The 19,760-nt window shown below is 42.6% G+C and overlaps 1 protein-coding gene across 1 annotated transcript in view; it reads left to right on the plus strand.

Moving 5' to 3' along the window:
• ptgfrnb (prostaglandin F2 receptor inhibitor b) overlaps positions 1-19,760 on the plus strand; it is a 46,599-nt gene that overhangs the window by 17,125 nt on the left and 9,714 nt on the right. Inside the window, exons 6-11 of the mRNA XM_070930827.1 lie at positions 6,913-7,059; positions 7,171-7,325; positions 7,926-8,046; positions 8,860-9,079; positions 9,178-9,365; positions 14,485-14,592. Of these exons, the coding sequence (XP_070786928.1) occupies positions 6,913-7,059; positions 7,171-7,325; positions 7,926-8,046; positions 8,860-9,079; positions 9,178-9,365; positions 14,485-14,592 (939 nt within the window). The remainder of the gene's footprint in view (positions 1-6,912; positions 7,060-7,170; positions 7,326-7,925; positions 8,047-8,859; positions 9,080-9,177; positions 9,366-14,484; positions 14,593-19,760) is intronic.

Genomic DNA, 19,760 nt, shown 5'->3' on the forward strand with positions numbered 1-19,760 from the left:
TTGATGTGCGGCCTTGAGGTTGCCCTTATCTTCCCATGATGCTTTGCCACAAGCACAGCCGACCAGGAAGCACAAAAAGAGTTGGAGAACTTGTTTAGGAGCTCCCCACGGCAAGAACACACAGTTAAAGAGGGTGTGATTCCTCTCACCCTTGGCTACACTTCCCCCTGTGTGCGTGTTGTTGTGTCAGCTGGAATTGTTGTCAGTGGAGCCACTTCACTCACAAAAGGGCCACTTGTATTTCATGCAAACTCATATTTCTTACTTTTCATAGCTTATCTAAATATTTAAGAAAATATATGCAAATGTCTGTGCATTTTAATATTGTATAAATGGCTTTTTGCTTGTATTTATTTAATATCTATGGCAGATTTTTACAGTTTTAGCCGCTTCTTCCCACCAACGAACCATGAATGTGGGATAAATGTATTTTTGCGCTCAAACATATAGCTGTTATTTACTAAGTATCTATGAGTTTTGCCATGTTCATGTTAAACTAGAGGGGAAACAAAACCAGAACCACTTTCACACAGAAGCTCAATGTTTGATGTGTGCACTCTGAGGTTTCAGTCATCATCACTGCTAAACCACAGACCCAACAGTGTATACCCCACATTTAGTCACATTAAAATTAATCTGTACTGCCACCTACAATCAGGTGCAAATGATTTAGAACAGCAGAGTTTAAAGGATGATTTCATTTTTTCTTATTTCCATAATTTCTTTCGGTTATGGCAACATTAGTTGTCACTGGTATCTGTAGCTATAGGGTTGTCCTTCTCTTGTATCCTTATAGAGACTCCTATAGTTATTATAGAGATTCACGTTCAGTTTCAGACTCTTTTTGAAGCGTTGATTGAACAAGCTTGCAAATCGGAAATGATGAAAGGGTACAAACGAGACAGGTGGCTGCCTTGTCTAGCAGTTTGCTTTCCATTAGCCGCTAGCCATCAGCCATTATACGTATGAGGTAAAGGCGTTTGATCCCAGGCCCAACTGGAGGAGCAGCTCAATGTGCCCAACACTCCCCTGAGTCTGGATTTAACTTCAGCCTTCTGCTTCTTCTTTCCACTGTATTCTCCATCTTTAGCTGTCCCTGTCAAATGGGGAAATGACAAATATGTGCGGCCGGCCTCACACTACGACGCAATGAGGAACTCAGCGATATGAGCGGATGTCTGTGCAGTTCAGCTGCTCCTCCACACTGTGAGGAGCCAGTGGAGGTGGTTCAGGCGCTGAGCGAGGTCACACCCCCACTCCTTTTGGAGGGGATCCAGCATGACTGATAGGAGGCCTGGAGACCTCGGTGCAGACACCCTGTAGGGATCGTGTCTTCCAGCTGACCTGCGAAGGGCCAGGTGGAGCTCGAGTCCTCATATAGCAATACAAACCAACACTGCTTCATATTAAAGCTGCTCTCGTCAATATTTTTCTATATACAATCTCATTCATTCTGCAGTGTGTACACAGACATCACAGTATGTTTATGGAGTATGGGACCCTTAGCGGGTGTTGGTGTTGGCGTGTCCCATCAGGTACCGGCGAGACGATGAAATGCAGGAATTCCAGTTGGAGTAATAGATCCACGAGTCTGAAGGCTCATCATGTCAAAACACTGCACAGCGGTTTGTAACGTAATGAGACGGGACAACTCTAGTCCGAGTTTACAACCAGTCTAGTAAAATGTTGTAGAGTCGTAGTTTTCTCACATGATCAGGATGATTCAGGGTCTGTAGCTGTATGTTGGCCTTTAATCTTAAGGTTGGCGGTTCGATTCCCACCTTGTCCTACCCACGTGTTGAACTCCTCGAGGAAGACACTGAATCCCAAAATGCAACCTATTGATCTTCAGTCTTGCTAACTTTATTTCATGCAGGATTGACTGTCGAAAAACCACTTAGCATTTTTCTCCCCCGAGGAAACAGTTTAAGACGCTTCCTGCAGCTCTCCAGCAGTTTCCTAAACTCAGTGAAAATCTATCCATCAGAGAAATCTAAAGCAGTTAAATTAAGGAGGCCGTGCATGCCCACAGGCTGTATGAAGCTCCAGTCTGTGGTTTTATGCTGTTTAGCATCTATAGAGCCTCACCTCCATTCACTTAACCAGTGCAGTTTGTCTGTTGGCATGATTTACAAACTTCCTCATGTATTATTTGAGGAGTATTTATTATTTAGCCTTTATATATCATGCAGTGTGACAAGGCTCATGGTTGAACATCTGTATGTAACATTAACATTTGCACTGCTTGCTTGCAAAACAATAGTGATTTAATATTTCATTTTTTAAATGTTTAGTAATGAATATCTCCTCACACCTCTCATATACACATATATCAAACATTTAGTCTAATACTGGAAGCGCACATATGTGTGTCTGTCTCTGTCTAGTAATGACAAAGTCATCAGGAAGCCCGACATGGGTAGTGACAGATGACTGTAATCTGCCTGCACACATAGTAATCTGATTACATGTTGTTTTAGCTGTAATCTGTGACGTAAGAAGTACATCTGTTCAGTGTGTGTCAGCTCGTACTTCCCCCCCGCACCCTGGGAGACACAGAGTGTTGACAGAAACAGGGGAAGGCTCAAGTGGCTTATTCATATCTGGTTTTTCTATCACACACACACACACACGCACACACACACACACGCCTGCACACTCCAGTGAAACCAGAGCATCACACATGCCTTTGGTTGTTTTGGCAGAATCCAGCATTCTTCTGTTCCTGGAAACTCTGCCATGGTTCTGCCCGGCTCAGGGGCACCGTCAGTGCCGAGGTCAGCGGTCCACGTTCGTCTCCTCTGCTTGTTAGAAACATGTTATTATCATGGCCCACCGCCCACCTGTACATGAGCCCAAGCACAAAACACTCTGGCTTCACGCCTTCTGTGCTGCCAAACATCTGAAGGCTGCACTTCCTCGTTTGCTGTTACATAGTGTGTGTGTGTGTGTGTGTGTGTGTGTGTGTGTGTGTGTGTGTTCTGTGTGTGTTCTGTGTGTGTTCTGTGTTCACTCATGGATTCTTGAATATATGTGTCTATGTGACAATATTCCACAGGATGAGGATGTTTTGCCATCCATTTAGAGAAAGTATGAACTTTTGAGGGGAGCCAGGTGATCATTCTCTATGATTAAATGACAAAAAGTTACTATGAAACATCCATTGATGTGGTTTAATGAGGTAAAAGTTCACCGTGTCATTTCAGTTTATATTTTTGAAGTGCTGGTATGTTTGGAGGATCTGGGATCTCAGAATCATCTACAATTTCAATAAAAAGTTCATTGTTTTTTCCAACCCAGCTTCTCAAATGTAAATATTTTCTGTTTGTCTACTTTTCTGTGATAGTAAACTAAATATCTTTGGGTTTTGGACACTGAAAACGGCACCATGGTAACTTCTGAGGACGTTTTTTATCGACCCAAACGAGCAGTGAAAACCTTACAGTAGAACTGCTAATGTAGTGCTAAGAAGCAGAAGAAAAGCAAGCAGAAAAATGAATGAGACATCATGACGTTTGAAACGTACCAGTCGGTGGCAAACGCATGTCACCATCACATTCACTGCAAGCTAACTATGAGCCTCTAACTAAGAGCAGCCTCTTGAAATGAACACATGCAGCGCGATGCAGATGAAAGCAGTTTGTTGTGTTATTGACATTGACCTATTTTTCCTCACTCTGCCTCCCCGAGCCACACACTGATAGAGCCTTATCTTCTTTTTAAAGCTTGTTTTTACACAGTTTCTGCTCTGCTAAACGCTGCAGAGGGAAGAGGAGCCCGAGCTGCGAGTCAGACTCGGTTGTGAAGACATGACATGAGGTCAGCAGCATCGCTGACTCTTTAACATGTGGTTTGGGGTTTTCCATATTCACTGAAACTGCAGGATGAATGTTTGTTTGGTTCTTGGTCTTTAGGACACAGAGATCTCTGCTGGAGGCTGTTGGCTTTAACCAGCAAACCGCTAATTGACTGTGCAGTGAGTGTTTTCAGACCCTCCATCGATAAAACAGCTCTTTTTGTTGATAACTGTGTCTGCAGTGACTTTAGTTCCATCTGCTCTACATGCACAGTATCCTGCATGTAAACAAACACCAGTTGCCAACAGCTATGGTGGATTAACCTTTAAAATAGCCTTGAAATCAGTGGGATGTGTTGTTGATTTTTAAGCCCTAAAGAGAAACATAACTCTTTAAATGATAATAAACCTGCTAGGTCAGAATAAATGATGATGTGGATTAATTCTGGTCATTTTTAGTCTTTAGGGTGTTTGCATGTCCTTGAGATGTCTTGAAATGTCTGAAATGACAGTATGGTGTCTCAATTTTAAGGCCTTAAATGGCCTTAAAGTCTATTCTTAATGTGTCTTTTTTAAAGCTTTTTAAAAAGGCTAATTTGATTAAACTTTTTAATGTTAAGCTAAGCTAAATTGCCAGGTTTTTGAATAGATTTGGCAGAAAATATAGGTGTAAAAACATCGGTTTGGCTTTAACAAAATATAAACCTGTGTAAGTATTGGCTTTCAAAACCCGTGTCGGTGTGATCCGGTTTACTGTCGTACAGTATCAGAGCTCCTGAGCTGCTGACGAGGGTTCCTGTTGCTCGACTAAATAAGGCGACATTTCAGAGGGAGAGGCACGCGTCACTAATTGGCTAGTTTCACACAGTCTCATCAATCAAAGTGTGTGTGAGTGTGCGAGTGAGTGTGTTTCACAGCAGATGGTGACAGTGCATGAGTCAGTGTGTGTGTGTGTGTGTGTGTGTGTGTGTGTGTGTGTGTGTGTGTGTGTGTGTGTGTGTGTGTGTGTGTGTGACGTGCAAGTGACATCACACAAACCACTTCCTTTGCCAAACTTACACTCAGGCACACTCTTACATATGTACTTGTATTTATAGTGCTGTGTGTGTTGGTCAGTGGTACTTATTGGTACGACGAACTCAGGTTTGTGCCAGTGGCTGCTTGTATATACATATACTGTGTGTGTGTGTGTGTGTGTGTGTGTGTGTGTGTGTGTGTGTGTGTGTGTGTGTGTGTGTGTGTGTGATGTCAGTTAGGCAGGTGGAAATCTTTGTGTGTGTGTTTCCCGTTCATTGACGCGTAAAGGTGCAATCTGGATGTCTGACTGAGAGGACCTGCCTCACCACCTACACACACACACACACACACACACACACACACACACACACACACACTATAAACACTGTGATACACACCTCATCTCACACAGTAAACAGTGTTATTTCAGGTCTATTTCTGTTGTCTGGCTCTTTCACTCGGCTCCATTTAAGGACCAAACCACTGATTCATTTTGCATTTGTTGCTGGTGATTCTGGACTGTTGTAAATTGACAAAAACCTAACAGTGACTGATGAAAGTAACGCCCCGCTGGGATGGGAATCATTTCTCTGGAGGCAGCACAGTAACTCCATGTGTGGTATTATTAGGTTTGAGTTGTTGTTCAATCATCAGGGAGCTGATTCTTCCTTTGAAACTAGTATTAATTTCAGCCCCAGTGATACAGACTACAGCTCTGTTACTATGTCAAGAGACGAAGCTATTCGAAACAACAGGGACCAATATTAGGAGTATATGTATACATATATGTACACTATGTTGCCAAAAGTATGCAGATCACCTAGCATTACACCCATATATATATATTAGTAAGCATCATTTCAGCCTCCACTCTTCTGGGAAGCGTTTCCACCAGATTTGGGACCCGGCTGCGGGGACCAGTGAGGTCCAACACTGGCTGGTAGTTAGTGTACCAGTTCATCCCAAAGGGGTTCTTCCACACTAAACTGGGAAATTTCTTTATGGAAATCTTTATGCATGAGGGCGTTGTCGCAATGAAACACAAACTGTTGCCACACAGTTTGTCTAAAAAATAATTGTGTCTGTGGCATTAAGATTTCCCTTTGGAACTAAGGTACACACAAGTATGTGGACTCGGCTGTGCGTATACATTTGACCATATAGTGTATGTATATTTTCAGTCTTAAAAATTATTAATAAACTTTTAAGGCGTACTTCCTGAGGTCTAATTTAAAACCCTTTCCACACATGGAATCTGTAACATTGCTGGCTTCATCTATCTATTGCAGTAATGGCTTTTGGGCTTTCAAGCGTGGGTCTCTTTTACATAAATTGTCCATTATGACAGGACCTTTACGGATAGAACTGCAACACTGGACTACTGCACACTAAAATAATGATATGAAGGCAGCGTCAGTGCTGGATTTTAAAACATCTCGGCATATTTAACCTCATGCTGCTGCAGCCTTTACATTACTGCAACAGCAAATCCGACTTGATCCGTGTTGAATATGTTATGGAAGTGTTCGCTGCCATGCCTTTTACAGAAAATCACCTTGGGGCGACTTATTCAAAAATGAGACCGACGTGTTAAAATTTCCAGCACATTTGCATACTGATGTGTCAGACAGGGTCTTATTAGTACGGGGCAGCAGAGCAGTTGGGTTTCACAAAGGTTTTGGGCTTTTGTCACTTTCTTTTGTGTTGGGGCGTGTTTGCTGCTACTGACAAGTGTCTCAGGGTGTCACATTCAGCCGTGGTGGTTGCAGCTTGCTTGTCAAACATTAGGATCGTGTTGCTTCAGTAACTGACAATATGAACCCAATATCAAGCTTCAAAATGTAGCTGTAATTGCAGGATTTCAGTCTGGAACTGACCCTCAGTCTGTGTAGCCCACGTATGTCTAAAAGTCCCCACCTGCACAGACTGTAATTATAGGTGATCATGAAGTTGTACAAATTGGGCAGCAACAGTGTAAATTAGCTCAAAACCCAAATGGAGTCCAGTTATCAGACACCAGTGCTGCTGAACACTTCATGTCATTTTAAAGCTTCTAAATGTTTGAACTACACAATCAATCACTTACTTTTTCTCCCCAGAACCGAGCTTCACGTTGACCCTTGAACACGTCCTGAACCCCCAGATGACGGCTGAACCCACCGAGCTGGCATGTCATGTGACCAACATTACCAATTTACCCCCGGGAGGCCGACTGGGTGTCACCTGGGAGCACAGCACACTTCCTGGTACTTTCACCCCGCGCCTTTGTCAAGATCTTTAACGCGTTCTTCCACAGAGTTATTTAACCATCTTACAGACTTATTGTTTTCAATCTGTCCAATCACGTGCAGGTATAGGGGATGATCCTCAGACCTCACATCCCATTGGCTCCCTGGACAGCCGTGGCAACCTGTTGCCCGAATCGATGTATTCTGACAGGCTGAAGAGCGGCCTGTTGTCTCTGACCAGAGTCCAGCCCAACACATTCAAGCTGAGATTCCTCCGCACACAGGTACTAAACCTGAGAGCTGTGAACATAATGACTGATGGAAACTGTGATGACCAGATTGTAGGCAGAAGAAAGAAATATGTATGTAATTTTGGGGAAATGTGTATAAATTCCTGCAGACCATTTTAACATGGTACATTTTCATATTGCAATCTGCCGATGTGTTGGAACAAGCAGACGTTTTCTATCTATTTACATAGAATATATACAATATGCGATGCTGTCTTGCTTGTTTCCAACTTTAAAGCTGCAGAAATCAATATTTTCAAAGCAAAAATGAATCCAATTACTATGTGTAACATGAAAGGAGTCGCTTGTAGTGACAAATCCAAACAGAAATATCACAGACTCTGCAGTTCCCCTCAGCTCTAAGGAGCTTTATGTCTCTTTTTAGATCATTAACTTTGCTTTTCCAGCCTTTTTCTCCCGAGTTGGTGAGGTTCATAACGTAAGCCAAGGAAAGTGATGGAGGGTTTAATTGATGCAGCAATACAAATCTAGAGGGACAATATTTGGAATTTGTCACAAGAAAAGGATCAAATATAAAGATGTTGAACTTCAGCAGCTAGTTATGTCGATCGCTGACTCGTTTTCCGTCCGTAGGAGATCGACATGGGCCAGTATGTTTGCACTGTGTCTGCTTGGAGCGTCAACAGCCAGGGGGACATGGTGAAGACCGCCGAGCACCAGAGCTCGCCGCTGACCGTGCGATGGGATACCAAACGTAAGGAAGTTTTATTTATCTGGGCTCCTGTTGTGATTTGCTCTGTTAATATGTTTATATCTTCACGTCTTTGTCTGCCTGTCCATCATGAGGGCAAGGATAGAATAGAAACCTCTTGATAAAAATGGCGGACACAGTTTTAGACAGATTTAAAACAGAAAATGAACTGTTTTTCTTCTTTTCTTTTGGACCCTTTATATTTATCTCTGCAACATTTATCCTAATACTGCAGGTTGTATTCTGTGATTCAATGAGACGCTTCTGGGGAGAAATACATAAAACAGGTCATAGTAACCCCGCTGTTGAGTTTCATGAATAAGCTCTAATGTCCACACATCATTTCCAGACTTCATAGTAAAATCCCTCAACATAACAACAGACCTCTTGTCTCGGCCTCCTTTATTCTCTCACACACACACACACACACACACACACACACACACACACACACACACACACTTCTTCTCTTTTTCAGCCCCACATACTGAAGTTGGTGCCCTCAATTTAGCTAATTGAGGCATGATGTAACCGCATTGCTGTGTGTGTGTGTGTGTGTGTGTGTGTGTGTGTGTGTGTGTGTGTGTGTGTGTGTGTGTGTGTGTGTGTGTGTGTGTGTGTGTGTGTGTGTGTGTGTGTGTGTGTGTGTGTGTGTGTGTGTGAGAGAGTGCGTGCTTTGAATCAGAATAAGTTCACGGTGTCATCACTTATCACTTCCTGTTGGCCACTGTCAGGGGTTTCCCCCCCCGGACGCTGGGACTGAATGATGCCCCTCTTAAATTAACTGATTAATTGATTGACTCGCTGTGTTTTCAGGTCCCACGCTAAACGTCGTTGCCAAGGTCACCCGTGAAGCCTCAGTGGGCGGGGCTACCTTTGAGATGAGCTGCGCAGTGGCCACTGAGAACCTCGGGGAGGCGGGCTATTCCGTGCTCATCCAATCACAGGACAGCCTGGAGACCAACGTGAAAACCATCATGACTCTCAGCCCCGACAACGTCCTGCAGCACGGAGGAGCCACAGACCCCAACAGGAGGTACACACCTGGTTACACACCTACGTTAACACAAGCTGTCCAATGAAGCATGGGAGTTTTATTTTGAAATGTGTTTATCTCCCTCTCTGTCCACTCAGAGACAGTCTGGTTCTGACAAAGTCCGGACCCGCCGAGTTTCGGTTTCGCCTGGCGGGCGTCCAGCTGTCCGACAGAGGTTTCTACTGGTGCGACATCACCGCGTGGACTAAACAGCAGCCAGGACAAGCTTGGACCAGAGCCACCAGCGCAGAGTCCAACAAAGTCAGGATCGACTTTCAGGAAAATGGTGAGTCAATGTGTGTGTTTTCTGTTCATTTGTGAGCGTGACATTTCATTTCCCCAGAACCCACTTGTTGTTTGTGGGGAGAACAAATTAAAGGTACAAGACGTCAGCTAGTCCCAAATAAAACACCCAATCAGCGTGCTTCAAATTCCTTTCCTGCGCTTCTATTCAGGGTTGTTTAAAATAATGAGACAGTAGAGATTTTTTTCATTAGTTTCTTCAGGGATAGTTCTCCCTTACAGGATTCCAATCAATGTCATGAACCTCTTTAATTTCCTTTACTGATTTAGCCAAACAGACTTGTCTCTCTTATTTAATGCAATGTGAAATATATAAAACCTCCAGCTCTTCTGCTAATGGCCTGAAGTTAAAGTTTAAGCTTTATAGGCCAAGTTTTGTTCTGTGTGTTTATTTTATTTTCAGTTCTGTTTCGTTATGTTACAACTCTGAGCCCGCTGATCCCCTCCATGGCAATGGTCAAAGTGGCTCATGGGTACTGTAGTATTTAGTGGCGTACCAACTGATTATCAGGTATCGGTGATGCAGGAGGAAGAGGAACATTGAGTTTACCCTTAAAACTTTCACCTGTGAATTTAGAGTGGAAAAAACATGTAAACAACCTGCAGCTCTGCACACACACACACACACAGAGTTAAATACTTCCACTGTGCTCTTTTATGGTCCGACTACTTCCTGTTTCCAATTATGTCCCATACTCTTAACCCTGTGTTGTTCCTAAATCAGTCTTTTCTTTTTGGACATTGTACTCATTTAATGAAATGTCCTACCACCAGGCTGTTTACACAGAGAGCATAATACACGACTAAATGCAGAGAAATACTTTCTATCACTGTAGTAAGAGTCATCATTAATTTAAAGCCCTTCAATTACTTATTCACTTTCATAACAATCTGAACAAATACTAGAGAATAAATCCATGTTCATTATCCTGGAAATCCTGGAGTAACTAGTCTATTAATAGAAATAAGTAAGCACTTCTGTTCTGTATCTTTCTAGACACGTTATACACACACATCCTCCACCCACACACTGTTAATGATATCCAACATAAATTCCCTAATAATGTGCAAAAATAAAGATGCACACACACACCTTAAGCCCTTTGACGCCCACCACAGCCACTGGCCTACTTAACTTTCTTTGATCTGAATGGGAAGTGGGAGACAGGAGGAGGAAGAGGAGCGTCAGAGAGGAGAGGGGGAGGAAGAGGAGGGAGGCGACAAGGAGGAAGGCAAAGGGAGGGAGGTGGTGAAGTGGACCGAGGAGGAGGAGAGTGAAAAGGAAAAGGTGACGAGAACAAAGGGTGAGGCAGAGAGGAAAGAAAAAACAGGATATATAGAAAAGAGAGAGGGTAAGAAAAGGTGGAGAAATATAAAGGAGACGATGCAAAGACGAGCTCGAAAGAGGAAGATCAGGAGGGGAGGAAGGAATACGGGGAGGAAGAGGAGTAATGGTCATTGATTACTTATTTAATTTAAAATGTACTGTTATATATGTTGAGTGTTAGGTTTTTGTTGTTTTTCAACTGTCAAGTGTCTCGCTTGATATCTTGGTCAAACATTTGTTTATGTTAACTGTTAAAAACTAGTATGTTGTTAGTTTAAATATTTAGATTTGCATTGGCCTTTAAAAGTTCAGCACATGTCGAGCTGAACTGGGAGCTCAGGGGCTTCACTGGAGTCCCTCCTCCCTACACTTTACTTTGTTACACATGTTTGTCAGAAGACCGGCTGCAGCATTTTGAACCATCTGAGGGAGGTTTGTAGGAGGCAGAAACACTTTAAGAGTATAGGAGGAGCAAAGAGGTGGTGCAGAAAGAAAGAAAGATGACAGCAAAGGAGAGAGAGACGGGAGAAAAGATGGACTGGATCTTTCTCTGGGGAGGGCAGCAGCCCCTGAGCATTACTTCCGCTTTCTCTCTCTATCACTTTTTCCTCCCCCGTTCTCTCCACCATCCTTTCACTCTCTCACCCCTGCTGTCTCCCTCTACCTCTCTCTCTCCCCTCTCTCTCTCTCTGGGACATCTTCAAAGTGAAGCCCTTTGGCCAATCAGCCAGCTGCGGAGATCTGCACCGCTGCTTTCCTTTTCTTTCTCTGCTTGCATGTGTGTGTGTGTGTGGGTGTGTAATCTTTCAAGTGTGTGTATCCAAGTCGAACATTTTGAGTTGACCCCACACAGAGCAACCCCCCCCCCACACACATACACACACACACACACACCACAAACACACACACTGACAGCGTTCAAGCTTCAAGCTGAGCAGTTTTCAAGAACCCCTTATACTTGCCTTAGGGGACGGAAGTTCTGTGTGTGTATATGTGTCTGTGTCTGTGTCTGTGTGTGTGTGTGTGTGTGTGTGTGTGTGTGTGTGTGTGTGTGTGTGGGGGGGTGTGTGTTACGAGCACATGCACAAACTGGCAAGTCTCCCAAGGTTCCAGCTGTATCTTGAATGTTTCAGACGTGTTGTGGTGTTTCTGCCTGTACTGGGATCTACGAGGACGTATGTGGAGATGCCAAGTCTCACCAGCACATTCACTGTTAAATAATTCAGTGTTTAAGTGATTTCTGTAGATGGGTGGTAACTTAAACATGGAGTGGCCAGAGGAAAAACATGTCAGCTTTTGACTAGAGCAAGACCAGTATAAAGCCTCATCAGTGTCTTCCTTCCTAAGTTGTATTTTATGGCTTTACATCTGACCATTCAAACATTTCCAATTGTCCTATATTTTAAAGGGAAATTCTGTATTTTTACCTCCTGGATCTGTTTATAGTTCATTCATCATTACCCTCATGCCTGTGGGTTATTCTTTAATCTCCAACTTCACCACTGAGCTCTGGAGACACGGTGACTCATTAACTATTTCAAATGAAGGTGAGCGTATCATTCGAATTGTTGTTAATCTTCATGAGATCAGAGCCGTCCTCTGGTTTGACCCCCTGTTGTTTGGGATGTGTTCTCCTTTTGTTTTCACTCCCACATAAGTGGTTTACATACTTTGGTTCAACTTGAGACTTGTTTTAAACCGACATTTTTGGGTCTTAGCTCTGAAATTAGTGGGTAAATGAAACATGAGACCTATGTTGTAAAAAAAATCATCATGTATCTTCAGAGTGGATGAGCCTCTGAAATGTTATGTGATGATGCATTTTAATTATATATTGTAAAATGAATGAGTTCTTTTTATTGCTCGTCAGTGAAATTGAAGACAATACATCATTTATTTTGTAGTGAAGAAGTGAAGTAAAGGAGCCGTTTGATTCAAATTGATTTTCTCACAACCAGAAGTTGTTGTTACAGGTGGCGCTGCAGGACGACGTGTTCACAGCAGAAAACACTTCTAGTTATAGAAAGTGAAGAGAAAAAATAGTCCCTCAAAAATAATAAATAGTGCCCCAAAGAAGGAATAATAATAATAATATCTAGTATCTCGTCGTCATGCTTCTTATGTAAACGTCAGTTATGCAGAACCTTTTGGGAAGTGTTTCTTGAATGCTCCTCACTTAAAGCTCACCAGTGCCAAGAACCATGCAAGAGGTTTTATATCCATCCACATGGTGTTTATGCAGCTGGAGCGCATGTATTATACAGTGTGTTGTGTGCACACGACAGCATGAGTGATGCAGCGTTCTTGGGGGAAACTGTCAGAACATGTTAAATGACATAGAGACGACTTGAAAGTATCCACACACTGAAAACCATAACATGGCTGCAGCTTTCTGTCGCTGCTCTCAGCTTTCATTGAACGAATTTGCACATTTGAGTTTTACAGGCTTCAAACATTCACGCAGCAGTTATGTCCTTACAGAGCGGTGACCAAGTGACCAGTTAAAGCTAGTATCTTTCTCCAAGAACAGCAGTTGGTTTGTCTACCCATCTGTCTGTCCGCCAATCCATCTGTCCCCACCGCTCGAGTCCAGAGTAAAATATTAAAAGACTGCCGTGACATTTGGTAGGATTAGGCTGATTCCAAAGAAGTCTGGTGACCCCCCTCGACCTTTCCTCCAATGCCACATTCAAGTTAACTTTCTACGTCTCAAAGATTTGGTGACACACTTATTCTCCAGGAGCACCATCGACCCCTCGGCTCACTCATGTTCTGTCCAGCACTCATGAACCTTGTAGGGTCTTTTTCTTTTAAAGTGGCTCGATGCTAGGCCACCTTTTGTAGCAATACACACAGAGAGTGGAGTTCTGCATGGGCCTAAAGCTGAAATGCTGAACCTGGCTGTACCCACGTCTCTGAAGACACAATCCTACTCAACCGACCAAGAGCCAAAGCTATGTTTTTGCTTTATTTCATCTATTACTGACCGTTAGCTCGCCAGGCTAATGCACTCTTCCCACTGGGATTAAGTATCCACTTGCAACACTTGACATAGTAACAGAGAAATAATTTCTTTATGTATTACAATTGAAAATAACCGAAACAGAACCTAACCAGAGCCGACGCTTTACACAACAAAACAAAACCCGAAAACTGAGCGCTAACTGAGCGCTAACTGAGCGCTAACTGAGCGCTAACGGAGACCTTCAAACATTTGGGGGTCTCAACAGTTTTCTACTTGAAGACGTGTATGGAAATCTACATGTATATCTTCAGTATGACATCATCAAAGGGGCGGGGCCAACTTTGCAGCAGCGGTTACATTTCCAAATCTGTAGAGGGCGCCTGAGTCCAGTTTCAACCCCCTAAAATATTAGCTTTTATCTGTATTCATGCTAGTGATAGAATGATCCATATTCAGAGTATTTAAATGTGTTTAGTTATTCTTGTATCTATTTTTGTCGATGTCTTTTTATCTACACCGCAGCTGTTTCCTCCTTGTTGATTTCAGCATATCAGAGAAATCACAGGCTGGGACTTTTAAAAGCCGTGTTTACCGTCTGAAAGCTGAGCTGAACACAGTTTTCTCCCGCTACGCTCACGTCTGCTGCCGCTCCTCAGGGACAGGACTGCAGAATTATAGCATGTGTAGGTTTAAAAACAGTCAGTGTTTAAATGAATTCTTTTGATCTCGCTTGAGTTGCTCTGATGTGTCAAATGTTTTTTTTTTAGTTTAATAAAGCGTATTTGAGCTGATGTGTTGGTGTTGCTGCAGGCCCGTCCTTCTCCATCACCATCCAATCAGACGCCAGCAGTGTTTATCCGTGGGAGACGGCCAAGATGGAGTGTTCGCTCAGCGTCTCTGGATCCTCACCAAAGACTGGTACAACACACACACACACACACACACACACACACACACAGGTAGACCACACATGCTTGTAGATGTTTTCTCACATACACTCATAAATCACTCTCAGCTACTGTTTCTGTTTTCCTCTTGACTTCTCTGCAGCATTTTCTTACAGCCGTAACACACACCAACACACTTATACACACACTTTGTACTTGTGCTGCGTTCTTCACCCGCCAACCTGTCAACAGCACTGCTAATAACAATGATGTGACTGCATTTCAAATGGTTGTATGGATGAAACAGACTCTCACTCTTGTTAACACACTCTGCATCTTCACTTTCTTCTGCGTGCGTGTGTGTGTGTGTGTGTTCGTGGCTTGAAATACAGGTTACTGCCTGTGCTGTAGATTATAATGACAACATTTCACATCTGAAATGAGCTTCATATTATCAGATTGCGGTTGCTTTTAATCGGATTAATGTAGAGATAAGAAACTACAGGTAAACAGGGGGGAAAAACATGGTGTCATATCAGAAGGTAATTATAGATTTATTACAGACAAAAACAAACACAATGATTCAGAGCAACATTGTGCCATTAAATGTGTGTTTTATGTAAAATATGAATCTAAAGCTGTGAGATAAATGTAGTGAAGTAAAAGGAGATGTACCATAAATACATGTGCATCAAGATTATACAGTATATTAATTAGGAATTATTTGCAATTCTAACCATCTGCGGTGTAACCCTCCACTATTCCCCCCTTATTCCTCCTTCTGTCCCACCCCCTCCTTCCCTTTCCTCCCTCACTCTAAACATCCATCTTCTGTCCTCCTTCCTCTTCCTCATCGCTCCATACTCTTTAACTTCACATGACGTCATGCACCGCTCACCACCTCCCTCCCTCCATCTGTCACCATCTCTCCCTCTCTGTGCATCTTTCTTTACCGTCCAACATGTGTTTTCTATATTACATCCGCACAGCGAGCAGATAAAACATATGACAGACCTCGTGTGTGTGTGTGTTTGGTTGTTTAGAAATCATTTTGCAAACATAAGCAGAGCGGAATACCACTTCTTTCTAGTGTCCTCACAGGAGTGTGTTTATGTATGCCCATACATAAACACAAATATTCCCCCGCAGCAGTGTAACGTTGCGGGGATGGGTGGGTCGGTGGTTGTGGAGCGTGCTCTCAGACAGCTGCACCATAGGAAGAAATTACCCCTCAGGATCACAGCTGACAGGGACGTGTTCACTATGGGAAGGAAGGAGGAAAGAAGTGGTGTAGTGTGCATGAATATACAGTTATATTATTCTGATTATTATTGGTAGAAGTTGTATTAGATTATGATGGGCAGGGGTCCATCCCTTTTCCACCAGAAAGTTCCAGGAACTCTGGAACCAGAAGAAAACGTAGTTTGAGACACATTTTCGGTGGAAAGCAGAGTCATGATGTTGTTCATTGCATGACTCTGATTTTTGGATGAAGAGAGACTTTCTGCTTGCCTTTGGTGTCCACCCCTCATCCTCCTATTGACACTATAGTCACCCAGTCCTTCATTATTTTGTGAATGAAGTGAAGTGAGCGAGAGTGTGTCACCAATCAACGCCATCAGCCCTGCGAACTCCGATAACCCTGATAGTTCCTGAAGCTTCTGGAAAGTACTAGAACTATAATTGAGGAACTACATTTAGCATCTTCATCAGGCTGCTTCCTCTGTGGCCACCGTGATTCATTGTTGTTGTTTTATGGAGTGTGTGACGTGTGTGTGTCCTGTGATCAGGTTTCAAGGTAAACCGTAACGAACAGGCTAAGTGCTGTCCAGTAACATACCCTGACTCATTAATGAAATACTAATACAGTAGGAACACATGTTGATGTAACATTGAAATACTTGTGAGGACATTGTCCTGCGCCTGAGGAGCAGACAGACATCGCTGCCTCCACCACCCCCCCGAATGGAGGCAGTACGCTCTCAGCAGTACATCTGGTTCCACTTTGTATGCCAGTGTAGGTATTTTGCTCTGCAGCAACATTTAATCAGGAAAATCAGTTCCACTAAACCCCAGATATGTTTTCACTAGTTGCCAAGTTACCTCCACAGCGGAGACAAAGTCCTTCATTTGCTCGGCACTGTAGTTTTTAGCAAATGTTACGCAAACAGGAGTAAATAGTGCATTTGTTGTGGACTACTTTCAGCTGCGGATTAATCCACATTTGGTGCTCTAGTGAGTATTTCTGGCAGCAGGAAGGTGTGTGTGGGATGGAGTCAATATAAACTACAGTGTGTGTGTTGATGGTAATGAAGGAACATGTCTCCCTGTGTAACAGTGTGGCTCACTGATGTCTTTTTAATAGTTTCTGGACAACAATGGAGCTCTATGGCTCTAAAGTAACTGACGACGGTGTCACGAGTGCGAGTGACACACAGGTAAAACGTCTGATAATGGACTAATTAGCCAACTGGTATCGAGTGACGCGCATCAACAAAGGCGTGGTGCACACACACACACACCCACACACACAATAAAAAGGTCTCTTTGTTGGGCGTGACAGCATTTGTTCCTGTTCAGACTGCAGGTCAATACAGTTATTCCAGTTGAGTAATATTAGCTCTGTCATATGTAGTTCAAACATGTATTGACGTGTGTGTGTGTGTGTGTTCCTAAACAAATGATTGGTTCATTAGTTACTACCTCACCTTTACAGCTCATTGTTCTGACACAATGAGACGAGAAAGGAAAGGAAACTACTGAAAGGGTTGAGCAGGTGTGTGTGTGTGTGTGTGTGTGTGTGTGTGTGTGTGTGTGTGTGTGTGTGTGTGTGTGTGTGTGTGTGTGTGTGTGTGTGTGTGTGTGTGTGTGTGTGTGTGTGTGTGTGTGTGTGTGTGTGTGTGTGTGTGTGTGTGTGTGTGTGTGAGAGATGCATTCCTTAGAGATGGCTGGAAACAGCTCTCCTGTCGGAGCTTGTATTTATGATGGGCATGGTGAAACACACTCACACTCACAAGATATCCCTCATTATTCCTCACTGCTTAGTCAGTTAGTGATCATGTTTACTGTGGTGCTGATTAAGCCTTTTATTAGTGCAGTTATTGACTCCCCACAGGTAAATACTTAACTGTGTGTGTGTGATCTTACATGAACTGCAGTGTTGCCTCAAGGAGCCCTTTGCAGACATTACAGATTAGAGATGCTACATAGAAGCTGTATAATGCTGTGGAGAAGTCCATAAGAATGACTGAAATGTTCTCAATCAGTGGGATTAAGATCATTTATCTCTTTCAGAGCCACACCAGGTTTTAATTGTGTTAATAATTACAGTATTGCCAGTTTGTGACCCACTAAAAGCGAAGCCTGGGGATATATATTATTACTGTGGACTGACCAAGCTGTCTTCGAGAACCACCATCAGAAATAATTGAACACAAGAAATATATAAATCCAGTGAGGACAGTCTAGTCTAGTCTAGTCTAGTTTTTCTATAGCGCCATCATCTGACCAAAATGTCCAGTTGAATTCAGAATCAGAATTAGAATCAGAAATAGTTTATTGATCCCGGGGGGAAATGTACAGCACCGGTGGTCCCATTCAAGAGTAGAAAGCAGCATCAATTTAGAAATAAAGGTTTGTTCAAAATATAAAAAATAAGAAATGGAAAATGAAAATATACATATTTACAATATTTAAGTTAAAAATAAAAGTAAAAAAATATATACAATGGCAATGTATATGTATGTAGATATATATATTCAAGGTGTCGTGTGTGTGTGTGTGTGTGTGTGTGTGTGTGTGTGTGTGTGTGTGTGTGTGTGTGTGGGGCTATCTTTTTGACCCAGTGTTGTTTTGCTTTGAGGTGCAATGTTAGCATGCTGCTACATGCGGACACACAGCATTCATTACCACTGGAATGAGTGGCATGTTATTGCAGTCGTGTGTGTTTGTGAGACGCTGCACACTTGAAATCAGTGGTAGTGAGATGACATCACCATTAGAGATATTTTCTCTTCCTCTTTCTCTTTTTGAAGCCAGTGAAAGTGTTACAGTTTGGGTTTTTTCAACATGTCCCTGTTTTTTTGTGCTCAGATATTCTTTTAGAATAACAGCATATCACTCTGTTCCTCCTGGGAGAAAATAAAGCTTTGTACTCCACTGGTTCACACACACAGACACTTGTTTCAGCCTCAGAAGAAGGCATCAGCCTTACAGGGGAAAAAAATAAGTGTCTATCATGATGATTTAATTTAGATTCAGTGTAAAAAATGGTGTTTAAGGAACCAATCAAGTAAAGTGAAATTAAAATTCTGGTTTCTCAATTCCCAGTATTAAAATGCTAGTTGGTGGAAGATTTAACCCTCCATGTTTCTGCCAAAATAAATATATATAAAAACTGCAGTATTAAAACTACACTAGTGCTAGTATTTTATTATTATATTTGGTTATCTAATGAGTTTATCAGTTGTTCAGAGCTCATTTAGTCATTTGAACTCTGTAGTGTTTTAGCTTCTTTTAGCTCCTTGTTTTGGTGTTACGCCACATTTACTTTCTGGTTCCGTCTCGATGTTATCAACAACCTAATTTCCAGCTCTTCAGCGAAATAAAAAAGCTCAGATGGACAAAGTTAAGGACTAGCTGGTGAACAAAGTTGAGCATTTAGCAGCTAAAGAGAGTGTGAGAGTGAATATTGGACTTACATTCATCATGTGGCCAGAAACACGACTCCAAATGAGCGATAACGTGTCTGCTGGATGTTTTAATAGGGACTTGTTTGCTAACTTTACAAGGTGATAACAAGTCAGTGTTGTGTTTCCAGCTTGTCTCGCTGCCCTCAAGTGTCCAAAACACTTGATGAATGCAGCTTTAAACAATTGAACCTGATTGCTGTGAAGCCAGTATGAAGCAGCCTGTCAGCTGACGTTTTCATATGGACCTTGTTCAGTTTTGCCTGCATCTTCATATCCCAGGATGCTTGCTGTGTTTCAGGCATTCAGTAATGGGTGCCATGGAAGTCGAGCAAATAACATCTATGCATTTTAATGAGGAGTACAACACCAGCTTTTTAAATGCACGCAGGAACAGGCGATTAACACCTGAAAACCCAAATCGTATTTTAAAATAACTCTGTGGGATAAATATAACGGTACATCCTTCTCTCCTCTTCTGGCTCCTCTACTCCTCGCTTCCTCCTCAGTC

Source organism: Enoplosus armatus, chromosome 24 (genome assembly GCF_043641665.1).
Source record: "Enoplosus armatus isolate fEnoArm2 chromosome 24, fEnoArm2.hap1, whole genome shotgun sequence".
Taxonomy (NCBI): Eukaryota; Metazoa; Chordata; class Actinopteri; order Centrarchiformes; family Enoplosidae; genus Enoplosus; species Enoplosus armatus.